This window comes from Mercurialis annua, linkage group LG7 (assembly GCF_937616625.2).
Source record: "Mercurialis annua linkage group LG7, ddMerAnnu1.2, whole genome shotgun sequence".
NCBI classification, from domain to species: Eukaryota; Viridiplantae; Streptophyta; class Magnoliopsida; order Malpighiales; family Euphorbiaceae; genus Mercurialis; species Mercurialis annua.
The window spans coordinates 15216590-15244325 of NC_065576.1; the positions used below are offsets into that span (position 1 = coordinate 15216590).

Genomic DNA, 27736 nt, shown 5'->3' on the forward strand with positions numbered 1-27736 from the left:
CGTTTAATCTCGTACCTACTCTATCTCGACGGCCTGGTAGCTTAACGATACGTCCAGTTCCTATTCAAATCATATGTACGTTTAATTCATAAACGTAGACTTAATCTCAAAACCCTAAGTTATAAACTTAGGTTAATATAATCGTATTTTAAATACGATTCTTAACTTTAATATTATTGTAATGCTTAGTCGAGATATTCGTTATATCTCTTATTCATGGATTTTTAAACTCGGGTTCCTTATATCCCAAAACCCTATTCGAACTCGTTATGTTCGATATCCAAACTTCTTATTTTCGGGGTCCGTGATTCACTTTTAATGTCCGACGTACTTAAAGTCGGAAATCTAGGTTGAAACAGGTCGGAAATGCACAAACAGTTGGGCGCGCACACGATCTGGTGTGCGCCCGCACACAATTGTGTGCCCCCGCACACAATTGTGTGCCCCCGCACACCTTTGTGTGCGGTGTTTCGCACACACACCGAAATTCAATTCCGGGCATTCCGACGTGGTAAAACTCAATTCTGCCATGCTCCTATCTCAATTTAACACAAACTCAACTCCAAATTCATCAAAATGATAATAGAAACGCGATTTCAATCCGTTTAATTCGTTTAAAACGAAATAACCTTATTTACTAATTTTCGCAACAAAAACGGCAAGCTTACCTCGATTTGAAGCTTAACAATGATAGAGAATCGAATTCTGAACAATTCGATATAAAGAACGCTCGATTTGGACGAGAAACGGCGAAACGGCGGCGGATCGAATCGATCGCCATTTCCTTCTATCTGATGTGTTCCTCTTCTTCTGGAATCTTCATTTCTCTTCTTAATTCTTATATACATATTAGTAAAAAGGTTATTTTGATCCCTCATTTCTTTAACTCAAACCATTTCTCTATTAAACTTTCTAATTTAACCAAACGGTTAAATTATCCTTTTAACTCGATTACTTAGGTATTATTTATATCCAATAAATAATACTAACCCAATATTTTTATTTTCCATCATTAATCTTCAAATTACTATTCTCGGAGCTTAATTGGCTAATTTACACTTTAGCCCTTAAACTTCTCAAAAGTTGCAATTTAGCCCAAAACGCATCCGCGTCCAAATTTTAAAAGGTCTCCGATTGGCCCGAAACTCTTACCACATATACTATAAAACATTTCGCGGACCTTGGCGAAATAACTTTCACTTCGGAATTTATATGGCTAAATTACCATTTTAGTCCCTATACTTTATTTTGCGACTTTCTTAACATTTTTCTTTTCTAATTCCAATTCTAACTTTAGAACTGAAATATAATGTTAAATCTCTCACAATAATCCATTCAAATTCGTCCTGCTAAAATTTAATATTTATCTTAATTTCTCGGAAATCTTTCCGATATCGCCACTCTGGCGACTTAACACTGGACACGTGGTCCAATTAAATACTTAAATATTTTAGGGTATTACATTCTTTCCTCCTTATAAAAATTCATCCTCGAATTTTCATATTCCTTTCTTGACTTATCTTAATTCCCGTAACATTTTGAATTTCCCTCATAATAAGAGTACTGTGTTTATCTTACGACACTGGTCAGCGTAAGGAATCATCATTTCAATTTCTGTACTTCTTGCACTTTGATGTCAGTTAACACTGTCAACCTTACTTTTGATTTCTTCTCTTTGAACTTTCAGTCCCTTACTGATGCCCAATGGTAGTTCGTCTTAATGACGTATTATCATCAAAGATGACGAAACTAGTAGTATTCGTATGTATTTACTATTCTCCGTCCTTAATTCTTTACTTTTGTTCAATATGTCTAACCCCATTATCATTCCTTGTTGAGTAATGTGAATACTCAATTAGCTCATGCTTCTTTATTTGTGTAGTCTCTTTCATATGGCCGTCATCACGATCTGATCTTTATTTATCTTCGTGCTGGGGTCTTCATCCCGTTATCTATTGTCCTCTTTGGTCTCATTACTTTACTTCTCGTATGAAGATTCTTTCGCTATCAACGTTTAATCATGGTTATCGATGAGGTGAATCCTCAGGACGTATTCTTATGAGGTCTTCACTTTTCTTGTAAAACTTACTTAACCTTCTTTTTGCATCTAGATATATCGTATACCTCTTTATTCGTTTGCATATCCATTGATCTATTTCCTTTAAGCATGACGTACTATTCTTTCAAACTCCTTGTCTCTTCTTACCTTACATCGATATGTTTCATCAGTCTGGTTTTTAGCCAGATAGGATTGTCATATTGGTCGCTGAATTCTTATTTTAATAAGACAGCATGTGACCAATGCTTTGATAAGCTTCCTTTGCTTATACTTCTTAAATGAGAATCTTAATCCTCTTCCAATTATATACTTACGTCAGAATGTCCTCTGATGACATCGTTACTTGCTCTATGTTTGATCTTTTAATTCATCATTTCATCTATGCTTTTCCCTTCTCTGTTGTCTCTTGACATTCAAAGATGCTTTTAGCATTTATCGTTATAATCCAACTCTTTCTTTGCTATATCATCTTTCCAATTCTTAATCTTAATTTGGCTCTTAGCTTCCAAATTATTTCTTTTAACCATTATGTAGCGTTAAACTTACTTTTCATTATCATCCACGATCTTGCTATTCTACTTGTTACTTCTACATTTGTCCATACCGTAGATGTACTTCTTTGTAATTTTTCTTTGACTTCTTGTCTTTAGTCAACCAATAGGATTAATAGTCTAAATGCTATGATCCTATGGTATTCTTCTTGCATTCCTAATTCACGTTCTTATCGTGTTTCTTGATTATCTTCTATTGTATTCTTTGCTTTCCTCCTCAGCGCCTTTTGTACATCGTGTACTACTTGCTTTTAATATCCACAACATCGATCATTAATAGAGAGTTGTGGCCTTCTTCTTCCGAATTTCCTGATGTAGTGCGTTCTTAATCGTATATATATCGTCTTATCGTATTTGTACTATCATCATGGCCGTCTGTAAAGCCGCCCTTATGCTGGTATCATCTCTATCGTATCTCGTATTTCTGATATTTCTTATTTCAGCACTCTGAACGTCGATCAACAATTTAAACAATGGGTCGCAGTTCCCTTTTTGCCTGAATTATCGACGTAGTGCGCCTTCGATTACTTACATATTGTTCTATTGTACCCTTACTGACATCTTAACTGTCAGTGGACCCGATCCTATGACTCTGTCATCTTTATCCCTGTTTGTTTCTATGGGTTCACGATTACATAGAATTTAATCCATCTGATCCTCTCGTCATCCTTCTACGTGACTTTCTCTTTTTCGTATCTCAATAACGCTTATTAAGTCCCTTGCGTCATACACAGGTTGTTCGTACTTTCCTTAACTCTAATTACTTTATCATACACGTTATTTACCTTTGGCATTCCCTCGAACCATACGCAGAAAGCCGGTGGAATACAGTTCCACTGGTAAAATTCCTCGTGAAAAGGGCACATTTGCTTCCCAACCTGATTCAAGGCCGTTTATGTCCGACCATTGGCTATCTCTGCATCATTCCTCGGATTGTGATACTTTCGTACACTGAACCAGAAATGCTCACTCTGGTACTTCTCGACATCGGACTCGTCCGATAACTCTTCTTTCCTGACGTCCTCTTCCTGAGAATCTTCTTCTAGGAATAAATCAAACAAGTTTGATCGTGTCTAACACATCTTAATCCTTTAAGGATCATAATCAATCTCCTATATCGATTACATTATACACTTTACTCTTTATTTGACCTAACTTGAAGTTTAAGATTTAATATTTCACAAGCATTCATTGCTTTTGTACCTCTCATAGTCTATTATTCTGTTTCTTAATTGATACCTTGAGGTGGAAGTTTCAACTCTTAATCCACCGATTGCAGTTCCTGTTATTTAATTCTTGATCTTTCCTATCGTATACTTCAATTATTCATTTTCATTGTAGCTTCTGATCTAATTACTTTGATCTTTCCCGATTATTCTTAATCGGAGCTAATAGTCAAAAGAATTTCCCAAATCGGGTTACAAACTTAATTCATATTATCTGGTCTATCACTTCTCTTAATCGCTTGTCGAAATTAATCATGGGTTGAACCTTTCATCAAGACCCTAATTCGACAATACGGTTTGTCCTTTATCCGCTCGATATATACGAGCATCTTACTTTACTTCTTCTAAAAGATCTAGCATTCCGCTTAATCCATCACTCTTTGCGTCTTAACTTATGTAATCTAATATCAAACCTTTATAGGGGTTCCTGTCTTTGTATCCATTATCCTATTATTGGCATACAATTCCTTATATCAGTTGCCTTTACTGCTAACTGATTCATATTGACGTTGGGTTGTTACAGCATTCCCAATGCCTGTACATTCCTACTTTGTCTTGCTAGGTTCCCATTGACCTTCATCTCATTCCTGGCCCCTACTAGCCAAATGGACTGGTTACGTTTACCTTCATCGCTTCGATCTTCTTCCCGCGCCTCATACACTTACTGTGTAATGACACGTATCCGCACAGTTTTTTGTTCATAGTATAACGATTATATAAGGAATACTGATGAATTCCTTAAATATATCACTTACTAGTCATCACAACTAATCGTTGTCCGTGTAAGTTGGACTTTGGGAGCATCTCCTTCTTTTTGGTCTTCTTCAATTATGTCTCATATTGCAAGTCTTCTGAGTTTTCTGACTCATCATAGACTAGCCAATTTCCAAAACATATACTCGCGTTGTATATGTTATTTACATATTACTATCGTAATTATAAGCATCTATGTTGACCGAATTCAAGAAAATCAGTGTCCCCTAGATTTTCTTGATTACGTATCGCATCTTAAGTCTTGTGAGCATTCCGCTCACATAGACTTAATCAAACATCAAAAAATATTAAAATATAACATACATATCATACGTTATTAATCGGATAAATTTTAGTATCCGAACACATATCTACTATCCAGGCTAAGTTCATTAGCTAGAGGAAGAAATCTTATGTTCTCACAACTATACTTATTCATTCACCTCATATCATTGATCACAGCTTGGTCGCGAGCATCTCACTTCCATCACAGAGTTCTGGTCTAGGTATACTTACATAAAAACAAAACTTCTTGAAAACTCTTTCAAATAAAATGATTAATTTAAAAATTCCATTTAAATCTTAGCAAAGTTGTGCACTAGGGTGGTGACGTCTCTCATCCCCAAAGAGTTGTCACATCTCATCTCTTCGTCTGAACATAATGCATATGATGCATGTCCTATTAATGCATGTCTTGATGTATGTAGTGATGCATTTCTATCAATGTCGTGGCAATCATGTATTTCTGTATCGGGTCTAGGCACAATTATGCTTTTAGAATCGTTAAATAAATAACTTTAACAAGTTATAGACTTTACGTTTTGTAAGTTCTCTAGACCTTAAACTCTGTCTCCGGCAAGTTTCTACCTCTTCTATAACTTTGCATTCCTTCTTCACATTTTTTTTAAAATTTCGATCGATTGAATCCTATATCATTTCTCACTTTATATGATGCTAAACACACATACATACATATCATCAAATTACAATTATCTCAATATATTCTATTCATAGGAGGCAATACATCTCCTAGAAGCTTCATTTCAATAAGCACATTATATATGCATGTCTCCTCGAAACAACATATACGTATATATCTCGTATATACGTGTTACAAGAAACAAACAAACGTTTCACAAATCAATTTGTTATACTGATCACCAAGCAAATCACACTAACGACTTGGATCAGACAAACCTCAACTTTATAGCTGCAGTAGTTCCTAGGTTACTCAACCGACAAACACATCTTAGCAGAGGTAACTGGACCAACTGCTCTGATACCACAATTGTCACGACCCAAATTATTAAGCCGAGACCGGCGCTAGGGAATGGGAGTGGTAGCTCCAAAACCCATAGCAAGCCTAGAACCACTAATAATTTTTCGCATTTAAAAATATAATATTGTATATAAAACGTTTTCAGAAAACTCTTTTAAATAATCTAATGATAGATATTAAAATATCACATTGGATTTTACATTCAAAACTAATTATTTGAAATCAATTCAACCATCTTATATAGACACCTACTGACTACTGCAGCTCTAGAAACTCATACTTGTGCAAGTCCAATGACTTTTGGCACAATGGAGATGGTTTGTGTGATCCGACTCCGGCTACCTGAAAACATCAGAGTGAGGGGTCAGTATTTAGGAAAATACTGAGTGAGTATGCAACTTATTATCGATATTATGAAAATACACATCGCATACTCAAACATATATATCTCTATTTCAATATAATATGAAAATAACATAATATTCACAAATAGCAGATCCGACCGAAACCCTAATCTTAAACTCTTAATTTATCTTATTCTGAATATTCAAATCAAACTGATCCAAATGGTCCGACCCGGGAGTGTTTACACTCAACCACGTCAGCCGCGACCAATCTCTTAATCTCAAAGTGTGAGTCCAATTCACTAGTGGGTCCAACCCACTAGATACGGGGCTCAGGTTACACCGTAACCGAGTTCTCACTCGTATCACATTCATATCGTATGCGCATTTTGTAATCTCATAGACAATCTAGACACGCTAGACTGACTCAAATACTGGTGATCACACAGCCTATTGGCACCCAATAGGTAGTTGGTTTCTTCGGATCGCACACTAGATATTCATATTCAGAATAATGAATATAACAGCATTCATATAATCAAATTCACCGAACATAACATCTTATACGAACAAATCATATAAATGCTATGTATTGATAATAATATTCATAATATATGAAAATAACTTTAATAATAATAATACGCGAAAGTAAATTGCCACTCACTGTGACCGCTATCAAAAATTGCATTATCGCCACCCGAATACGTAAGCTCTGTGCATCGTTTGATCTCGTAGCTACTCTAGCTCGACGGCCTAGTAGCTTAACGATACGTCCAGTTCCTATTCAAATCATATGTACGTTTAATTCATAAACGTAGACTTAATCTCAAAACCCTAAGTTATAAACTTAGGTTAATATAATCGTATTTTAAATACGATTCTTAACTTTAATATTATTTTAATGCTTAGTCGAGATATTCGTTATATATCTTATTCATGGATCTTTAAACTCGGGTTCCTTATATCCCGAAACCCTATTCAAACTTGTTATGTTCGATATCCAAACTTCTTATTTTCGGGGTCCGTGATTCACTTTTAATGTCCGACGTACTTAAAGTCGGAAATCTAGGTTGAAACAGGTCGGAAATGCTCAAACTGTTGGGCGCACGCATCATCTGCTGTGCGCCCGCACACATTAGTGTGCGCCCGCACACAATTGTGTTCCCCCGCACACTTTTGTGTGCCCCGCACACAATTGCGTGCCCCCGCACACTTTTGTGTGCGGTGTTTCGCACACACCCCGAAATTCCGACGTGGTAAAACTCAATTCCGCCATGCTCCTATCTCAATTTAACACAAACTCAACTCCAAATTCATCAAAACGATAATAGAAATGCGATTTCAATCCGTTTAATTCGTTTAAAACGAAATAACCTTATTTACTAATTTTCGCATCAAATACGGCAAGTTTACCTCGATTTGAAGTTTAACGATGATAGAGAATCGAATTTTGAACAATTCGATATAAAGAACGCTCGATTTGGATGAGAAACGGCGAAACGGCGGCGGATCGAATCGATCGCCATTTCCTTCTATCTGATGCGTTCCTCTTCTTCTGGACTCTTCATTTCTCTTCTTAATTCTTATATACATATTGGTAAAAAGGTTATTTTGATCCCTCATTTCTTTAACTCAAACCATTTCTCTATTAAACTTTCTAATTTAACCAAACGGTTAAATTATCCTTTTAACTCGATTACTTAGGTATTATTTATATCCAATAAATAATACTAACCCAATATTTTTATTTTCCATCATTAATCTTCAAATTACTATTCTCGAAGCTTAATTGGCTAATTTACACTTTAGCCCTTAAACTTCTCAAAAGTTGCAATTTAGCCCAAAACGCATCCGCGTCCAAATTTTAAAAGGTCTCCGATTGGCCCGAAACTTTTACCACATATACTATAAAATATTTCGCGGACCTTGGCGAAATAATTTTCACTTCAGAATTTATATGGCTAAATTACCATTTTAGTCCCTATACAGAAAGTTGCAATTAAAACAGAAAGGTCAAAATTTGGATAAACATTACGATTTTACTACGAGAGGGTGTAAATAAATTTGGTCTAAAAACAATTTCTAATTTAACTATTTAGTTTTTTATTTTCTAGATTCACCAATTATTCTCTAATTTTCAATGTTAGATTTTCCTCAATTTTTAAATTATTTGCTATTATTTATTCTCGAAATATTTACTCTCTATACCCTAATAATGTAAAATATTTACAAACATAATACCTTATACTTTCTCTTTACAAGAGTGTTTTTCATATTTTCAAATATACCATCTTTATCTCTTTATTCCCCAAAATACAACGCTATTTCCTTTATAAATAAAAATTATTTTCTTTCTTTACACTTCATCTTCTTCATCTTCTACATCTCTCAAAACCCTAATTTATTTTCTTATTTTCTTCCATTAACACACATCCACCATCATACTACCGTCACTGCCGCTCTCACTTCACGTCGCCGCTCTCACCATACACCGCCGTCGCCGTTCTCCTCCACGCCGCCGCCGCTCTCTTCCCATGCCGCCGTTCTTCTCCCACGTCGCCGCAACCGCTCCGCCCGCTGCCGCTCCGCCCGCTGCCGCTCCATCCTTCTCGGCTCCTCCTTGTCGATTAAATATAAAATCGGATATGAAAATATCAGATTTGAAATTTTAGATCTGATTTTTTCAGATCTGATTTTTTTTTATTTGTATACAATACGGATTATATACGGCTTCATCTTCATCTTCATCTTCTCCGTTTTTCAGAGATACTCTCATTCTCAGATCTGATTTAAAAAAACATATATAATTCGTATTATATACAAAACTGCATTTTTATATACGAAAATTTATATAAAAACTGCATTTTTGTAATTAGTTTTTGAGAATTTGTACTTTTGTAATTATTTTTTATATTTTTGTTAAAAAAAATGCAAGTAATATCTTTGTAAATATTTTCATTTTTCCCGGTATTTGTAAAAAAATCTCTTTATTCTCTTTCAAAATGAAACTTTTTCATCTAATTTTTGTTTTTTTTTTCATTTTATTATACAAATTAATTTTATTTATATAGTTGTATTATAAATATATCAAATTATATTTTTTAAGTTATCTATAAATTACAAGCCATGAAAAATAAATTGACAAGTCTACGATAAATAATTTTCTTTATTTTATTAAATGTTTTTACTTGTTTTTCTTCTATTATTAAAGGTGACAGAGACAAAAGAATCAATTATGCCCCTAAGGTTTGGGTCCGGGATCGAATGAGCCTTCAACATTTGAAAAAGATTCACTTATATTCCTAACGTTTGAAAGGGTTCACTTACGCCCTCAACGTTTGAAAAAAAAAAAACAATTAAGCCCACAATTTAACATTGTATCATTGCTTTCCAAACTCTACTAGTGTGATCTTACGAGGCTAATTTTTATAATTAACTCGAACCATAGGCAACCAACGTTGAACATTTAATCGGTAATAATTCCCCGCTATCATTGAAGACAATTAAACGTAAATTATATAAAAAAAATCAGTTTATTCATGCATTGCCTCCTTCTACCTCACCAAACACTTCTTTTTCTCCGTCGGTGGCATTGCAAGTTTTATCAAATAAGATACCGATTATTGAAAAGAACTCCTTATTCGGTTGTTGGAGAAGGATAGTCTATCGATTTAGCTCGGTCTTATAATAAAATGACTTTGCAACAACGGACTATTGTTGCTGAAAGAAACACCGTCACAGTTGAGAAAAATTTGACGGTAAAAATTAGCTACATAGGATCACACTGGCAGAGTATGTGAAGCAATGAGACGGTGTTAAACTAGGGGCCTAACTGCTCATTTTTCAAACGTTGGGAGTATAAGTAAACTTTTTCAAACATTGGGGACATAAGTGAATCTTTTTCAAACGTTGAAGGCTCATTTGATCCTAAAACAAACCTTAGGGGCATAAATGATCCTTTTATCTTTACCACGTAGGATCACACTAACGAAGTCTTAGGAGTAATGAAACGGTGTTAAATTAAGGGGTTTGATTGTCAATTTTTACAAACGTTGGGGCATGGATGAACCTTTCCGGACATTAAGGGCTTACTTGATTCAAACCCCAAACCCTAGGGGCATGAATGACCCTTTTCTCTTATATTATTAATATTAACAAAGTTTGTAAACGTTCGTTTAAAAAAGTACTATATATATCTATATGACTAAATTTGTTAAGAGATCAAGCAAAAGCAAAGTGAAATAAAAGGAGTTTTTTTATATATAGCTTCTTGTTTTTTTTTTGTGTGAGTATTTTATTTAAAGGCCTACCATCTTTCAATAGTTTATAAAAGAGAGATTTAGAAATTTACCTCAAAAAGAAAAATAATAGGGTTTTATACCTCAAAGCGGAAAAGTCAATGAAAAAACATTACTGTTTTATTCTTTTATATTTATACTCCCGTGTGTAAAAAAATTGGAATTTTACTCTGAGTATAAAATGTGCACTCTGACACATTCTCTTTCTCTCTCTCTGCATCATGCATGTGCCATTTGCTCTCTCTCTCTCTCTCTCTCTCTCTCTCTCTCTCTCTCTCTCTCTCTCTCTCTCTCTCTCTCTCTCTCTCATGCATGGGCCACTACAAATTATTAACAAATTTGAATTTTTTTGGGCTTTTTATATAAAATACTGTTTTTTTTTCAAACATTTACTTTTTTACCATCCCTTCTAAATCTTTACATTTTATACCAACTTTCTTTTCTTTTATACTACTTTTTGAAAAAAAACTTTACTTTTTAGATTAACTCCCATTTTTCATCATTTTTGATTTTTTTTCACCATTATATTCCTGCATTTAATATTTATCACATATTTTAATTTTAATTTTTTTTAATTTTTTTGATTTTTTGGATTTTTTTTGGATTTTGACTTTTTTTTACTGTTAATGTTTTTCGCCAGTTTTAATATCAATATGAAATCAACACAAAATCAACATATGTAATAAACTAACTAATTTAAATTTTTCAATCTTCTTTTACACTAATTTTTATTTTTTTAATATTTGTTCAATTTCTTTTATTTTATTTCACATATAATGTGTTCTTTTTCGTTAATGATAAAATCAACTAAATATCAACACAATATCAACATAAGATCAACATTATAACATTGCATATCATTATTTTCTTCTTCACCAATACTAAAATCAACAAAATATCAACCGAAAATCAACACAATGTCAACACTGTAACATTATAATAATTCAACTTCATTATTTGTCTTCTTCCCCGATACTATCATATCATTATCTAGTCTCAATTTAATTTAATTTAATTTTTTAGTTTATTTCACAGACAATATTATCTTATTTGCCAAAGTTAAAATAAAAAAAACGGTTGATATCAACATAATATCAACACAAAATCAACATAAAATCTACAACACTGTGACATTACAATAATTCAGCAATCAATCATCATCAACAAATCATTCTGCAGAATATAAAAAAACACAAAAACACAAGAAATATGCAGAAATAACAGAATTTTATTCCATAAAATCGCAAAATTATTCTACATAACATGAAATGAGTATTAAATTCTTTAAAGATACTCTTTATACATGTTTAATGGTGAAAAAACAGTAAAAAATTAATAAATTACAGATCTGAAAATGAAAAAATTAACAAAAAATTCCAGATCTGAAATCGAAACGATAAAAGAAAGATGACAGCGAGATGAAGACGGAACATCGGAGGTGGAAAATGGAAGAGAAACGATAAAAATGGAACGACAGAGGCGGATTGGTGCGAAGAACAAAAGGTGAGTTGAGAGAGAGAAATGAGAGAGAAATTTGAGGAGAGAGAAAATTATTTGGTTTATGAGGTTCTGACTTGGAGCAGTATATATATGATGTCCGTAAAAAAGTAATAATCTTCAGCGTTCATGGTAGTTTTCATATTAAAAACTGTGACCCGTATAAAAGTTATATTTTTACAAAATATATATGTTTATGTAAAAAGCCCAATTTTTTTTTATTTATTCAAATGTCCAAATTTTTTGTTTATTATTATTTCTTTATTTTTTAAATTAACAATTATGCAGATTATAAATTACCAATAAATAAAATATTTTCTTTTTATTTATTTTAGTATTATTAAATATTTTATAATTTTAAAATATATGCTACTATTTAGATATTTTATTATATTAATAACATATTAAAAAATTATATGAACTAAATAAAAAATCATAGTATCACATTATCATATGATTATCACTGTATCATCTTATCATATGATTATCACAGCTTCATCTTAACATGTAATTATCAGTGTATCATATTGCATTGGCATTTTATTATCATGTCATTATCAGTATCGTATGTAGCAGATTATTATATGATACTGTGATGATATTGCTGGATAATATAAGATAAAATCACATTATCACCTTATCATATGATTATCATATGATTATTTCTGTATCACCTTATCATATGATTATCACAGCTTCACCTTAGCATGTAATTATCGGTGTATCATATTGCATTGACATCTCATTATCATCTCATTATCAGTATCGTATGTATTAGATTATTATATGATAATTTGATGATATTGCTGGATAATATTAGACAAAATACAGTATCATATTATCATATGATTATCACAATATTACATTATCATATAATTATCACAGTTTTACCTTATCATATAATTATCAATGTATCATATTGCATTGTTATCTTATTATCATGTCATTTTCAGTATTGTATGTAGCAGATTATTATCATCTCATTATCATAATTTTTATGTAATTTTTTTTTCATGCAAGTATCATATTATCATACTATTATTTTTATTATCGATAATAACCTTATCATACTATTATCTTCACATTATCATCTTATTATCATAATTTTTATGTAATTTTTTTTTCTTATAAGTATCATATTATCATACTATTATCATAACTTTATTATTTAATTATCATCTGGTTATCATGAATTTTTTTGTAATTATATTTTCACGTGCGTTATCATCCAATTATTATAACCTTATCATATTTTATTATTATCTAGTTATCATAATTTTTATATAATTTTTTTCCATATAAGTATCATATTGTCATACTATTATCGTAACTTTATTATTTAATTATCATCCGGTTATCACTAATATCATGAATTTTTTGTAATTATATTTTCACATACATTATCAACCAATTGTCATCATGCTTCATTATCAATTAGTTATCATAGTATTATAATGCCGTGATACTCCTATGATAATCGGACTTTTTTTATTAAAAAAATATTTTTTTCTTCAGTTTTATGATAATGACATGATAATGCAGTGATAATTATATGATAATCAGATGCTGTTTTTTTGGCAGAAAATCGTTTTTTATGCAGAAAATTGTTTTTTTCATCATAACATCGTTTTTATGCAAATTTTTAGATCTAAAGTTGAAAAAATTAAGAGTAATTTATTTAAATATGAAAGTTAATATAAAGTGTATTTATCACCACGAATTAAGAAAAAAATATTGCTAAAATCAAATATGAAAGAATACCACGAATTAAGAAAAAAATTGCTAAAATCAAATATGAAAGAACGGCGGAGCGACGGCGAAACGATGGCGGAGCGACGGCAAATCCATCAAGGAACGAGGAAGAAGAAAAGAATAAAAATGGAAAAAAAAAAGAATAAAGAAGAAGAAGGAGAAGAAGAAGAAGAAAAATGGCGAAAGAAGAAGAAACCAGAAAAAAGAAAGAAGAAGAAAGAGAAAGAGAGAGAAGAAAGTGACAGTGGTATAATAAATATGATTAGAGTAAAAGAAATATAATTAGAGTAAAATAATAATAAAAAGTAGGTATAATTATAATATAAACATGTGTTAGAGTAAAAAAAATAACTATATTAAAAGGGTGAAGTATTTTCTCTATCTTTTACTTGTCGAGATAGGAAATCATATTATTTTCAAAAAGAGAATATTTTTCCTAATTTTCTCTTATTGCTAGGTTTTATTTGAAAACATTTGCGGTGAATATGGTTCAGTAATTGCTGATAAAGTATGGCATATGGAAAATTGATTAGATATGGTTATGACCTGAGTGCTTAGATCAACATTGACAGATTTGATTAACAGGACATCCATTTCTCTACAAAAGCAATGCATTACAAGATTATCCTTTGAACTTTATTAAGGATTTCTTGTTAATGTAGCCTATACAGACGAAGTTCAAGTACAAGTGATACTGCTTATGATGTGAATTTAAAGAGAATGTATATATTTAACTTTCTCAATTGCATGCTTTACCTTTGTTGAAGGTTCTTCATACAAAATGGCAGGGTTATCAAACTCAGATGCCAAACTTGGCTCCCCAAGGAAAGCTCGAAAAGAATCTGCCACAGAATATGAAAGAGACTGAAGATTGTATCCTCCTTCGAGGAAAAATACGCAACGACCACCACACAGTTCTTTGGCTAGTTGTTTAATGTTGGATGCAAGCATGTAGTATGTTCCTGTTGTAAGCTGCAGACTAGCCAGCGGATCCAGAACATGACCGTCGTACCTGAAATAACAACATTGATTAATCACCTTCTAATAAATCAAACTTCATTGATTTTTTTTACAAATCAAACATCGACTAGCAAATTATTACAAATGTAAGAATCTGACGTTTTGTTTTTGATAAAATGTTCTTATGGACATTTGTGGATCCACCAATAGAGAGGTTGACTATGCCAAAAGAATAAAACTTCTGTTATACTTGCTAAGATTGTAAATAAGTTAATGACACAAATTACAGCATAGAATATCCAATGAATATTGATTTATTACCAATCCCAAAAGTTTGGAGTTAATTGTGAAATTTCCCTAGTTTTTTACAGACTACTGATAGAATCATAAACGAAGCACGCACTGACATTACAAGCGTAATAAATGCATTTTTTTCCATAGTAGTAGACAACTAAGGCAAAAACAAGTGAACTGAAATTTAAGCACATAAGATTATAAATAGAGAGGGCAGAAACTAACCCAGCTGAAACTAGAATTATATCTGGTTTGAATCTTTGAGCACAGGGCACAATGACTTCATCAAACACAGTCCTCATAGCTATGTCACCTGAGCCCCCTGGTAGAGGCAGATTTAGTGTCGACCCCTCACCAGCACCTTCACCTACCTCGTCAATTTTACCAGTACCCGGATAACTTCCATCCTGCCCAAGTATATAAATATGATCAAATTTATTTATTAGGAAACAATGCATTACAGTATTTGACATGCATCTATCTAACCAAAATAGCACAAAACTTGATGCGACATGGCAATTTGCAGGGCAAGTGCACAGGTTAAAGTAATACCGAAAACAGGAATGCATATTACTCATTCCAATATTGGACATATCGTGCATACTTCAGTATATGTGATGTACAGAAATGCCCATCTCTTTCATTTCAAACATTAAAATATAAGAGAAGTTTAACACAAACTATTAGCATAACAAACAAATGACTGTCAAGAGAAATCCATAATGTCATCCAAGACAGTCAATTTGATATGCTATCCTTGAAAAAAGAACTAATGGATAACACAAAAGAGATCAATAGTTAATTAAACAAAGGACTTGATCTGCTTTTACTGAGAGATTGTTTTTATGTACTGATAACTATTGTACAGTTTAAAGAAGCCTAAACTCATCCAAAAGTCCCTGAACTATTAGCTTTTATTTTACTTGGTCCTTAATAACTTTTCCGTTTTCAAGAGTCTCTTACTGTTAATTTTGGGTACCCATGGTCATTCCTTGGACAGAATTACATAAGACGTCGTCATTTCATACAAATAGAAATGATGACGTTTCATGCAACAAAGGACCATGTAAACACAAAATTAACAGTATACGGACTCTTTGAAACAGAAAAATTTGGTAAGGACCAAGTACAATAAAAGCTAATAGTACACTACAGGGGACTTGTGGATACATTAAGCCTTTAAAGGAAAACACATTCTCCCATCCAGTGATCTGCACACTAGGTAAATGACTTCCAACTATAAGAAAAGTGACTTCCGACTATAAGTTGAACTTTTTATGCTATCATGGTTTCAACCGTTTTGTTCTTCTTCTTCTTCTCAAAAGCTTGAAACCTTATTGGATAAAGCTTAAACTAATATCAATCAAGTTAAATGGAAAAACATAGAAAACAGACGTGAATAACACGAGTAATAATATTTAGCTGAACCAAAATCATGGCTTACTTGGTGAGTTGACAAGAAGAAAATGTCCGGATCATCATAAAATGCATCATTTGTCCCATTCCCATGGTGAACATCAAAATCAATAATAAGTACTCTCTTCAATCCATGCACACGCTGAGCATGGCGAGCTGCAATGGCCACATTACCAAAGACACAAAAGCCCATAGGCCCTTTTGGAATAGCATGGTGGCCTGGAGGCCTTATAAGAGCAAATCCAGTTGGTGGATTCTGGCTGTTGTTTGATGCTGCTACCTGAAATACAACAAAAGATTCTTATATCCCAATGAAAATTTGAATTACCTTCTGATGGCACAGAGTAAAAAAATTTAGATCTCAGCTTCATAACTCAAATCTACTTCATAGCGAGTACAGCAAAATATTCATCTGATACAATGAAATGTATCTAGCATTGTAGGAAAAACAAATGTAAAAGACTCATGTGCCAGATTGTAATGTCACCAGACCCACCACTGAATCTACCAAGGCTAGTCCTGCTCCAGCTGCCACAAGCGACTCTTGAAAAGTCTGCATTACCAACATTTTTATGAGTAGAGATGTAGAATCTAGAGCATTTAGTTTAGTCGAAAACTAAATTATAAATTTTCAAGGGTGCATCCTGGTTTTTAATGGAGAATGTGATAAAAACTTGCAAATTTATGTGTACCGTGTGAGTATGCAGTTACATATAGGATATTCCTTAATGTCAAAATCAGAAAATCAAGGAAAGTAAATACTTTCTCTTTTCCCACAATCTGAAGAAATCTATATACATTTACCTTCTTCTTAAAAACAAAGATAGCAGTTACTATGGTTAATAGAAAACATATTTTAATATATCCACAGGATAAAGAAAACTAATTTAAAATATCTCAAAGCAAAGAACTTACAGTGGCAGTAGCATAGGTTGGCCCAGTACCCTCGATGAAAATAATGCCTTCTTGTGAAGCTTTATCCATTGCCTAAGCATACGAACTCAGAATTAGACAGGCTAAAATTTGTCCTTCCGCAAAGAGGCAACTGAAAAATAGTGTTTAAAATCATTTATAGGGAACCTGTTGCCCACAACATAAGAGGACATTATGGAGCAGGACATTATTTTCTCCTAGCAATTACTGTATTTTTGGAATTGGAAAAACACACTACTTAAAATATTATATAAAACTCTCACTGATTGCAAGCAAAGATGCTTATAGTCACTTATAGATTTCAAGTAAGAACCAAGAATATTGTGCTAAAAGGGGTGACAGTAGGGAAGATTTTTCCACATTTGTAAGCAAGAGTACCTATCTAACAAATTTGCAACCTTATGCTGGAAAGCGTTGTAAGATAATTCTTCAAGCTTTTGCAAGCCTGGGTACCAATTTAACAGAGTTCGCAAATTTGCCTATGGCCTATAAAACATACATGGGAATGAGACGCGGAACCCGCCCCAGTTATATGACAATTGACCTCATACCATTCACCGTTCATATTAAATAAATAGTTTCTGAAGTGATATGATTTTAAAAAAATTAATTCGAACCAGCACAAAAAAACGAGGGGAGGGAGGAGGGAGTACCAACGAGCTCTGATTCTTCAGCCATATGTTGCAATTTTGCGATCTTAGTAATTACACAAGTAACTCAACACAAGAAATGGCAGGGGAGAGCAAGAGAAAATAGTCGATCAAGGTAATGCACCTTCTCAAGGCCAGAAACATAAGCTTTGGCATGAACACTTGCAACGTCATCCGCAGAAGCAGGCTTAAAATGTTGTAGTTCAATGATCTCTGGAGAACGAAACTGAAATATACTTAAGTAATAAATTATTGCATTCAAACTGAAGCACAATATTTGTCTCAAAAAACATAGATCAAACATTTCAATATGACATGGTTTCATATCAATCTACTCAGACCCACATCTTATAATTGCAAGATAAGCATGGTTAAGATCATCTGAGAGGCTTTCTGATACATAAGATGGTATTATAGCACAAAATTTTAGAAATAACATTGACAAGTAATAGTTATAACCCACCTTTGAAGTGAGGTTCATGTTTTGAAGTGCAGTGACAATTGCAGGAACTCTAAGATGAGATTCTGGATGGGATTCCTGGTGGCAAATAAGAAGAAAAACACAGATTCTGAACATACAAGCAACACTAAAAGCAAAGATAATAAAGTAAAAAGAAAAAGATAACCTGGTTATGACCCATAGCTGGAGCAACACTATAAATGATTCGGGCATCGCTGAGTTCTTGATTCTCAACATTATAAGCAGCACGCACAAAACTTCCAATACTTCGCTTATGCTGAATGCTCAAATGCCATACTGAGGATAACATTTAAAACAAACACACCATAACATCTCATCATGTTCCTATATGCAAAATAAATATCAAAACCAAGACACTCATACCTGGCGCTACGCCCGCTGCCCACATTTTTCTTCTTTTTGTTTCCGAGTTTTAACAATAATTATAAAGTTAGGCTTCTTAATTCGAAAATAATTGAGGTGGGTTTGGATAAGGGTGAATATGGACTTCGACTTCGATTTGAGTCACGTCCTTTGTCATATATTTTGTGAAAATGTTGTCTTTTTCATAAATTTAAAGGTCAATTAAAAATCAACCTAAAAGACCAGATATTAATTTAAAATTAATTAAATATCAATCAAATATAAATATATTAGTTTTTTTATTTCAATTTAATTTTAATTTTTTTTAGCTTATTTCATATATAATATCGTTTTCTTCACCTATGTTAAAACCAATTAAATATAAGTTCACAAAATCAATACTGTAACATTTACAATAATTCATCAGTCAACCAAAAAATAATGTATATTTTTCTATTTCAATTTAGTAGTAATTTTTAATTTATTTTATATACAATATTTTTTCTTTACCAATGTTAAAATCAAAGGATAATTACTAATTCTCCTCTGTCATTCGATCATAATAATTAGTTCCCCCGTAATTTTAAAAAGTCAACTGTTTATCCCCCGACATTTGATTAAATTAACTATTATCCGTTAATTAATTTTATTATTTGATTTAGTCAAAAGGGTGTGATTGTAAAAAAAATAAAGTTTAATTTTGACCCTTAAACTTATATATCTTTCAAAAAAGTCCATAAAATTCAAATAAATTTTTAAATAATTTCTAATTACTTATCAACCCATAATATTTTTAAAAATATTTTAATTTATCAAAAAAAACTAAAAACTAATTCTTTTTATCAAAATAAAATTAAAAACATCAAAAACTTAATTAAATTTTGTTTAATTTGAAATTTAAAATTAGTATAATAATCAAGTCATATCAAAAACATATTGTACTATATAATTTGTAAATAGAATCAAAACAAAATACAATGTCTAATTTATTTGTCAAAATAATTGAATTTAATTTGGAATTTTTATTGAACATATTTTAAATAATTATATAAAAAATTTATTGATAATTAAATCATTATAAATAAATTATATAAATTTATTTGGATTTTTTTACGATTTGATGCGTTTATGAAATATTTTTGAAAGAAAAATAAGTTTACGGGCCAAATTAATATTTTAATTTTGACAAAAAAACCATTTAACTGAAGGAAGAGGGTAGTAGCTAATTTAATCAAACGTCAGGAGGTAAACATTTGACTTTTTAAATATCGTGGAAAAATTAGTAATTATGATCTAATGTTAGAGAGTAAATAGTAATTATCCTTAAAATCAATTAAATATCAACATAAGATCAATACAAAATTAACACTGCAATATATATATAGTAATTCAACAATCTTCTTTACCAATGTTAAAATCAACCAAATATTAATTGAAGACCAACACAAAATCAATATAAGATCAACTTAACATCAACAACATGTACAGTAGACTCTCTAATAATTAATAAAAATTTCAGGAAACAAACTTTGTTCCATGTCAGATAATTAATAATTCTATTATTTAATGAATTATAATATTTAAAATACATGTCATTAAAATATTAATTATTGGAGAGATTTTTTTAAATATATATATATATATATATATATATATATATATATATATATATATATATAATATGGAATAAATTAATTTATATGTTAGACATAATTAAATAGTTTTATCCAACATTTATTTTATTATGTATTTTATATAAATTAAGTTATTTTACTTTGTGAATATTGTATTTAACAATATTTTTTTGTTAAATTTCAAATTGATTGAAAATAGAAATAATATTTTTAGAGTAATTGTGGAGTGATTTAGTTGATGTATTTGTAATATAATATAAATATGAGGTTTGTAAATTAAAATGACTTAAAATATATTTTATATTTTTAATAATTTTTTATATATAAATTCAATAAATTAGTAATTGTAATAATTAATAAATTTTTGGTCCATCGTGTATAATTATTAGAGGGTCGACTGTAATAAACTGAGTAATTTTAATTTCTAATAATTTTTTATTTTTAAATAGTTTTTGATCTGTTTTTTACTCATAATTAATTTGTACCATATATTTAATTTAATTTTGTTTTATGTACGATATTATGTTCTTTGCCAATTTTAAGGTCAACCAGAAATTAATATATTTATATTTTCTCTTAATTAAATTTTAATTTGTTTTTCATATACAATATCTCGTCATTTTAAGATCAACCAAATATCAAACAAATATAAAACAAATATCAACATGTAGACACCTATTTTCTGAACAAGTAAAAAGTGATAAGTGACTGAAATATCTAATGATGATTTCCAGAAATATTTGTTTGGGTGACGAGCTTGTGATCTGCTTGTTTGAATTTAAGCTGATCAGATTAGTGTACAGTTGCAAATTTGAAGAATTGAAATATAATTTGTTGGGTTTTTTCGGTTCATAACGCAGCGAAATTTCAAAAATTTATCTAAAACCCAAACCAAGATCCATGTAATTCGAATTAACTGAATAAGTACTTACTTGTATGTCGAATTCAACAGCAATGTAGGAAGGAAGGAGGTGGTTCACTTTGGTGATACCTGGTCTCGGATCAGAAACGCCTCCAAAAGAACGCGTCCTCTACGAGTATCCACACGAACAGACCTTAGTCAAAACTAGTGCTTGTGTGCTAGCACTATTGCTTCACAAGCAATTTCGAATTTTAGTGATTTAGTGAATAATGAATTTCGTGATTCTCAAACCAATTGCTTAATGTGTATTTATAGTGATACAACAACACTAGGCTTTGAGACAAACTCGAATTTCAATCTCATTGCAATTCTACAAGTTTATGTTTATCAAAAACTCCTTTTTGATAATCATCCATATATATATTAATTATTATATTTATTATCTTTCAAAAATAATAAATTAAGGAAAACACTTATCCTTAAATTTCGAATTAATATATATATATATATATATATATATATATATATATATATATATATATATATATATATATTTATTAATGTGTATATATATTACGAATTATATATATATATATATATATATATATATATATATATATATATATAATTAATCACTTAATCACATTGGGCTTGTACAACCCATAACTGTTTTGGGCCTGTTCTTAGTGTGCGACCCTGTAGGTTCATATAACGTTGGCAGTAGGCTCGAAATCCCTATTTCAGCCCACAAGTCATAAGTGGCCTCTAGTAAGACATTATGACTACCCAAATTATACGAATATCGATAATATGATTTAACCATTTACAATAATATTTTAATCCCTTTGTCCCTAGATATCCAGATTGAATATAAGGCATAGTTCTGTCATCCTTATAATATTCAATCATTAGTTTCTTGACTCTAAGTAGACTGAAAATGATAACTCCTTAACAATTAGCATGGCCATGCATTTCCTTCAGTCTATCTTCTTCAAGGGGCCCATAGATATCTTACTCAAATAAATGAGGGACAAATTCCTTCTCAGTCACTCACATTTCTCACATAGTTACTTTCATATCCAATGACAATCTATTCCATTATCCCGTTAAAGATAATGTAAGACTGTATCAAAATATGAAATAGCTATGTAGAAATCCATGATGATTTCAAGGTCAAAGGATTATACTAATAGAACTGTAATGAGAATTACTTATGACAGTGATCTATGTAGTATTCTCACAGTGGGTCATCCAGTGCCTTATTTCTCAAATAGCACCTATGATTTGACTTAATATCTCATATACATGATTAGTAAAACATAATCATCAGTCAACATCATACTAGTCTCAATGTTCTATTAAGACTAGGGATATATGGTATATAATTCTTTTATTAAACCTAAGGGTTCTACTATCAAGTCACATACTTGATGACCTTAGAAAGAATTAACCATTCAAGTCTTTAATGATTAATATAAAATGATAAAACTGCCAATCAATAAATAACAAAAATGATGAAGTCAAAACATGGTCAAACATGATTGACCTAGTGCATATCATTAAAAGTTTATGGGCCGATTTGTAAGTTTGACGGAGTAAATTGACCATACTCAAACTCTTATAGAACCCATTTTTAATACTTCGGGGCACCGAAATAAACTTTTAACCCTCTTTTGCTTAGCATGTATAAATCAATACAAATTTAATTAAATAAGTTTTAAATATTGTACTTCATCATGGCGCTGCCGCCACCCCATCTTGGCATGATCACCTTGTTGTGGAGCCACTATTCTTCGTCGCTAGACGCTCCCAGATCTTCGATTCGTAGTTGTAGCACTTTTTTTTGGGTTCGTTTGAACTCGAAATTAGGTCTCGTTTAAGCCCAAAGATTTGTAATTAGTTGTAGGACATTATTTTATGTTGTAATGTGCCAAACCCAATTTGTATCGGGATGTAAAGCAATTTGTATGATCTGTCACATCATTTGGGCCTTGAAGCCCAAGCCCGCTAGATACCAGCGACTCAAAGACTTTCCGGGCTCGTTTGAACTTGGAATTGACCCGGTTTGAACTAGTGGATCCGTATCGACGAGACGAAGAACTTGATGGTAAAAAGTAAACTGGAATAATATGAAGTAATATGAAATATATATTTAAACTTTGTTTTACTCCAATATGAACAAATAGTTATTATTGAAACTAAAAATAACTATAATTGACGATTTTGAAAGTTTAGGTTATAAATAAAAAAAGTGAATTATATAATATAAGAGTTGATGTAATGTTGTTTTGGTGTGTCTATTTCAAGGCCAAATAGCCTGATATATATACAGAGATGTTCATCAATGATTAGCTAATTACAAGGGATTTGGAGCTATCATAATGATATACCATTGACTAAATACATAAGGAAATAAAATCAAATCTTAAATTGTGGGACTGATTTTTGGCTTTGAGATTGTCTTGATAATACGCCACCACAAAATTGAGTTGCCATCGGCAATAGCAATTTTGGATCGAAGAAACAAGAACCATGTTCGATGAAGTGGTTTAGTGAGGAGGTCGGCCCGCTGATGCGTCGTACTGATATGAGAAGCTTTTAAAAGTCCCTTAGCGACAATGTCACGGACAAAGTGAATGTCGATTGAAATGTGTTTCATTCGAGAATGCAAGACTAGATGTAGGGAAAGATGAGTGGCACCAATATTGTCACAATAAATAGTTGGTGTTGATTGCAGCAGTAGGCAAAGTTCATTGAACAAATTTTGTAACCACCGTACATCATAAGTAGCAGTTGCAAGTGCACGGTATTCTGTTTCTGTAGAAGATCGGGCGACATCCTTTTGTTTACGAGAGCTCCATGAGATAGGATTATCACCTAAAAAGATAATATATGTCGAGGTAGAGGTATGATCATTTGGGTTCCAGCCCAATCCGCATCAAAGAAGGCACGTATTGTGGGTGAAGTTTGATGACGCAACAATAGACCATAAGTGATAGTTCCTTTCAGATAGCAGAAGACTCGCTTTACCAAACTTCGATTATCTTGAGTTGGATTGGAGTATGATTGAGCTAAGCGATTGCAGCAAAGGAAATATCAGGACGAGTAAGAGCCAAATATTACAATTCTCCAATTGCTTGTAAAAATTTAGATATATCGGTATAAGAGTTGCTGTAATGTTGAGAGTTTCACTGTCTAATGACAATTTTTCTGATCCAATGGCCAACCAATCTAATTCCACTTCTGTCATGACCCAAAATCGAGGGCCGAGACCGGCGATAGGGAATGGGAGTGGTAGCTCCAAATCCCGTAGCAAGCCTACAACTACTAAAACATTTTCGCAAATACAATATATAAAATGTTTTCAGAAAAACTTCTTCAAATAATATACTTATAGATATCAAATTATCATATTCATTTTATGATTACTGATGCGAAACGATTCTTAGAAACTAGGATCTTACAGAACGATATCTCATATCCAGCACTGCCCTGTTTCTAATCATAATCACGACCAATCTCACTCATGGAAATTGGTATAGAACTCAAACGGATAAAACACCTTTTATAGACAAATACCACTCATAACCATATTAGAATTTGCAATACAAAATACTGTTTGAAATCAAATCATTAGTCTTATACTGACACCTACTGTCTACTGCAGCTCTATATGAATTCGTACTTTGTGCAAGCCAATCGACTTGTGGCACAAAGGGAATGGTCTGTCTGATCTGACTCCAGACACCTGAAAGACATCAAAAGTGAGGGATCATTATTTGGGAAAATACCGAGTGAGCTTGCAAATTACCAACGGTATTATAAAAATATAAAATCGCATACTCAAATCGTAAATGAAATTGATATATGATATAAGAAAATAATATAACATTCTCAAGCGATAGATCCGATCAAAACCTTGATCCTAAACATTGAACTCATCATATTGTATCGTATTCATATCGAATCATTTCGTACAGACTCGATTTAATCCAACTGGTCTGGTCCTGAGATAATTCAACCGCGACCAATCACTTAATCCCAAGTCGTGGGTCCCGAGATAAATTGCAAATTTGCCTATGGCGTATAAAACATACATGGGAATGAGACGCGGAACCCACCCCAGTTATACTTATATGACAATTAATCTCATACCATTCACCATTCACCGTTCATATTAAATAAATAGTTTCTACAGTGATATGATTTTAAAAAAATGAATGCGAACCAGCACAAAAAAATGAGGGGAGGGTGGAGGGAGTACCAACGAGCTCTGATTCTTCAGCCATATGTTGAAATTTAGCGATCTTAGTAATTACATGTAACTCAACACAAGAAATGGCAGGGGAGAGCAAGAGAAAATAGTCGATCAAGGTAATGCACCTTCTCAAGGCTAGAGACATAAGCTTTGGCATGAACACTTGCAACGTCATCCGCAGAAGCAGGCTTAAAATGTTGTAGTTCAATGATCTCTGGACAACGAAACTGAAATATACTTATCTAATAAATTAATCTATTCAAGCTGAAATTGCACAATATTTGTCTCAAAAAAACAGATCATGCATTTCAATATGACATGGTTTCATATCAATCTACTCAGACCCACATCTTATAATTGCAAGATAAGCATGGTTAAGATCATCTAAGAAGCTTTCTGATACATAAGATGGTATTATAGCAAAAAAATTTAGAAATAACAATGAAAAAAAGTCAAGAATAGAAATTGATGACAAGTAATAGTTATAACCCACCTTTGAAGTGAGGTTCATGTTTTGAAGTGCAGTCACAATTGCAGGAACTCTAAGATGAGATTCTGGATGGGATTCCTAGTGGCAAATAAAAAGAAAAACACAGAGTCTGAACATACAAGAAACACTAAAAACAAAGATAATAAAGTAAGAAGAAAAAGATTACCTGGTTATGATCCATAGCTGGAGCAACACTATAAATGATTCGGGCATCGTTGAGTTCTTGATTCTCAACATTATAAGCAGCACGCACAAAACTTCCAATACTTCGCTTATGATGAATGCTCAAATGCCATACTGAGGATAACATTTTAAAACAAACACACCATAACGTCTCATCCTATTTCTATATGCAAAATAAATATCAAAACCAAGACACTCATACCTGGCGCTCCGCCCGCTGCCCACATTCGATTTCAAACAATAACTTTAAATTAGGCTTCTTAATTGGGAAACAATTTCAGGAATTTGACAATTTGGAGAAATTATAGAAAGGGACACTTAAAACCCTTCATATCAACACAATATTTAGCCATCCAAAATCCCATGTGGACCGCAAAATTAAGAGCATCCACAATAAGGGTGGAAGCCAAAAATTATATAAAAGGGGGTTAAATTTTATAATTTAGTATGAAATAATTAATTAAGGTGGTCAATTTACAAAAAAAGAAGAACTATAAATATAATTTAAACTAATTATAGGTACTAATTAAGTATTTTTTAGGGAGAAGGTGGTCAATTGACCACTTTCCCCACAAGGTGGCTTCGCCACTGACAATAGTGGATATTAACCGATTAGATAACCTTACTCGCATCCGTTACGATTATCGTGCATCGGACCAAAGACTAGGGTTCGTGGACCTCCCCGAGACTCTTGTGCTTGATTTATCTGTTACTGATTTTACTTACGGGACATATTCGCATTTATCTCATCTCAACAATATATGCATTTCATGGGATATGAAAGCTGTAAATAAACAAAAATGAAAGCACTAAACACGTTTGACGCGCATATAACTCGATCTGGACTGACATTTGAGGCAAGTAGCAGGTACTCCTAAACATACATCTAACCTTAGAGGTTTCTAGCAAATACAAAAGTCTAACTGGTCTGGTTGATTACATGCAGAAAGCTTAAGACGGATGTATAAATGTGATTGATTGATTTTATTAGGTGAGTCTTGAAAAACCTATACAACTGTTACTGCATTTTTGTATTAGTCCTATGATGTCTAAGTGATGTGCTGGAATTGCATTAATGGGCCAATTTTAGGCGATTAGTCCTTTAATCGGTTATTATTTGATTTGGAATGCATTTGGAAAGCAGTAAACAGTGCTGACTTACTCAGGGGCAGTTTGATATACATACAAAGTTAGGAATACATTTTAACCTCGTTAACTTTGACTGTCTGCCACTCGCGTGGGTTTTGACCATCTGTCTGGTCAGAATGGGCTCTCGGTCAGATCGCGAGACTTGTGCGTCTCCTCGATCCGGTACTAGTGGTTTAATTTGGATTCAATTCCGAGTTCAGTTTCTCCCGGAATCAGCTCTAGAAGTTTCTGGTTTGTTGGGCCTCGGGCTCGTGGGCCCGGTTTATACTCTATGTTACATATTCAGACTTTTAGGTCCGTTTTACACTGGGTCTGGCCCGTTACA

General features: G+C 32.2%; 2 protein-coding genes across 6 annotated transcripts; both read right to left on the reverse strand.

Moving 5' to 3' along the window:
- Positions 1 to 14313: 14313 nt before the first annotated feature.
- On the reverse strand, positions 14314 to 26625 carry LOC126656283 (histone deacetylase 14, chloroplastic). 5 transcript variants are annotated; one of them, XM_056103622.1, is made up of 10 exons: positions 26465 to 26625; positions 18639 to 18769; positions 18476 to 18550; positions 18137 to 18238; positions 18016 to 18030; positions 17345 to 17416; positions 16926 to 16982; positions 16458 to 16709; positions 15239 to 15420; positions 14314 to 14771 (listed from the first exon to the last, which is right to left on the reverse strand). In XM_056103622.1, the coding sequence occupies exons 1-10, from the start codon at positions 26487 to 26489 to the stop codon at positions 14471 to 14473; spliced, it is 1212 nt and encodes a 403-aa protein (XP_055959597.1). In that variant the 5' UTR covers positions 26490 to 26625; the 3' UTR covers positions 14314 to 14470. The 5 variants fall into 5 exon arrangements, with proteins under 5 accessions (XP_055959597.1, XP_055959596.1, XP_050206771.1 ...); XM_056103621.1 differs by lacking the exon at positions 26465 to 26625 and adding an exon at positions 18857 to 18991; XM_050350814.2 differs by lacking the exons at positions 18016 to 18030; positions 26465 to 26625 and adding an exon at positions 18857 to 18990.
- Positions 25498 to 26458, reverse strand: LOC130014783 (uncharacterized). Its single transcript, XM_056103624.1, has 3 exons — positions 26246 to 26458; positions 26083 to 26157; positions 25498 to 25803 (listed from the first exon to the last, which is right to left on the reverse strand). The coding sequence occupies exons 1-3, from the start codon at positions 26387 to 26389 to the stop codon at positions 25540 to 25542; spliced, it is 483 nt and encodes a 160-aa protein (XP_055959599.1). The 5' UTR covers positions 26390 to 26458; the 3' UTR covers positions 25498 to 25539.
- Positions 26626 to 27736: the final 1111 nt, after the last annotated feature.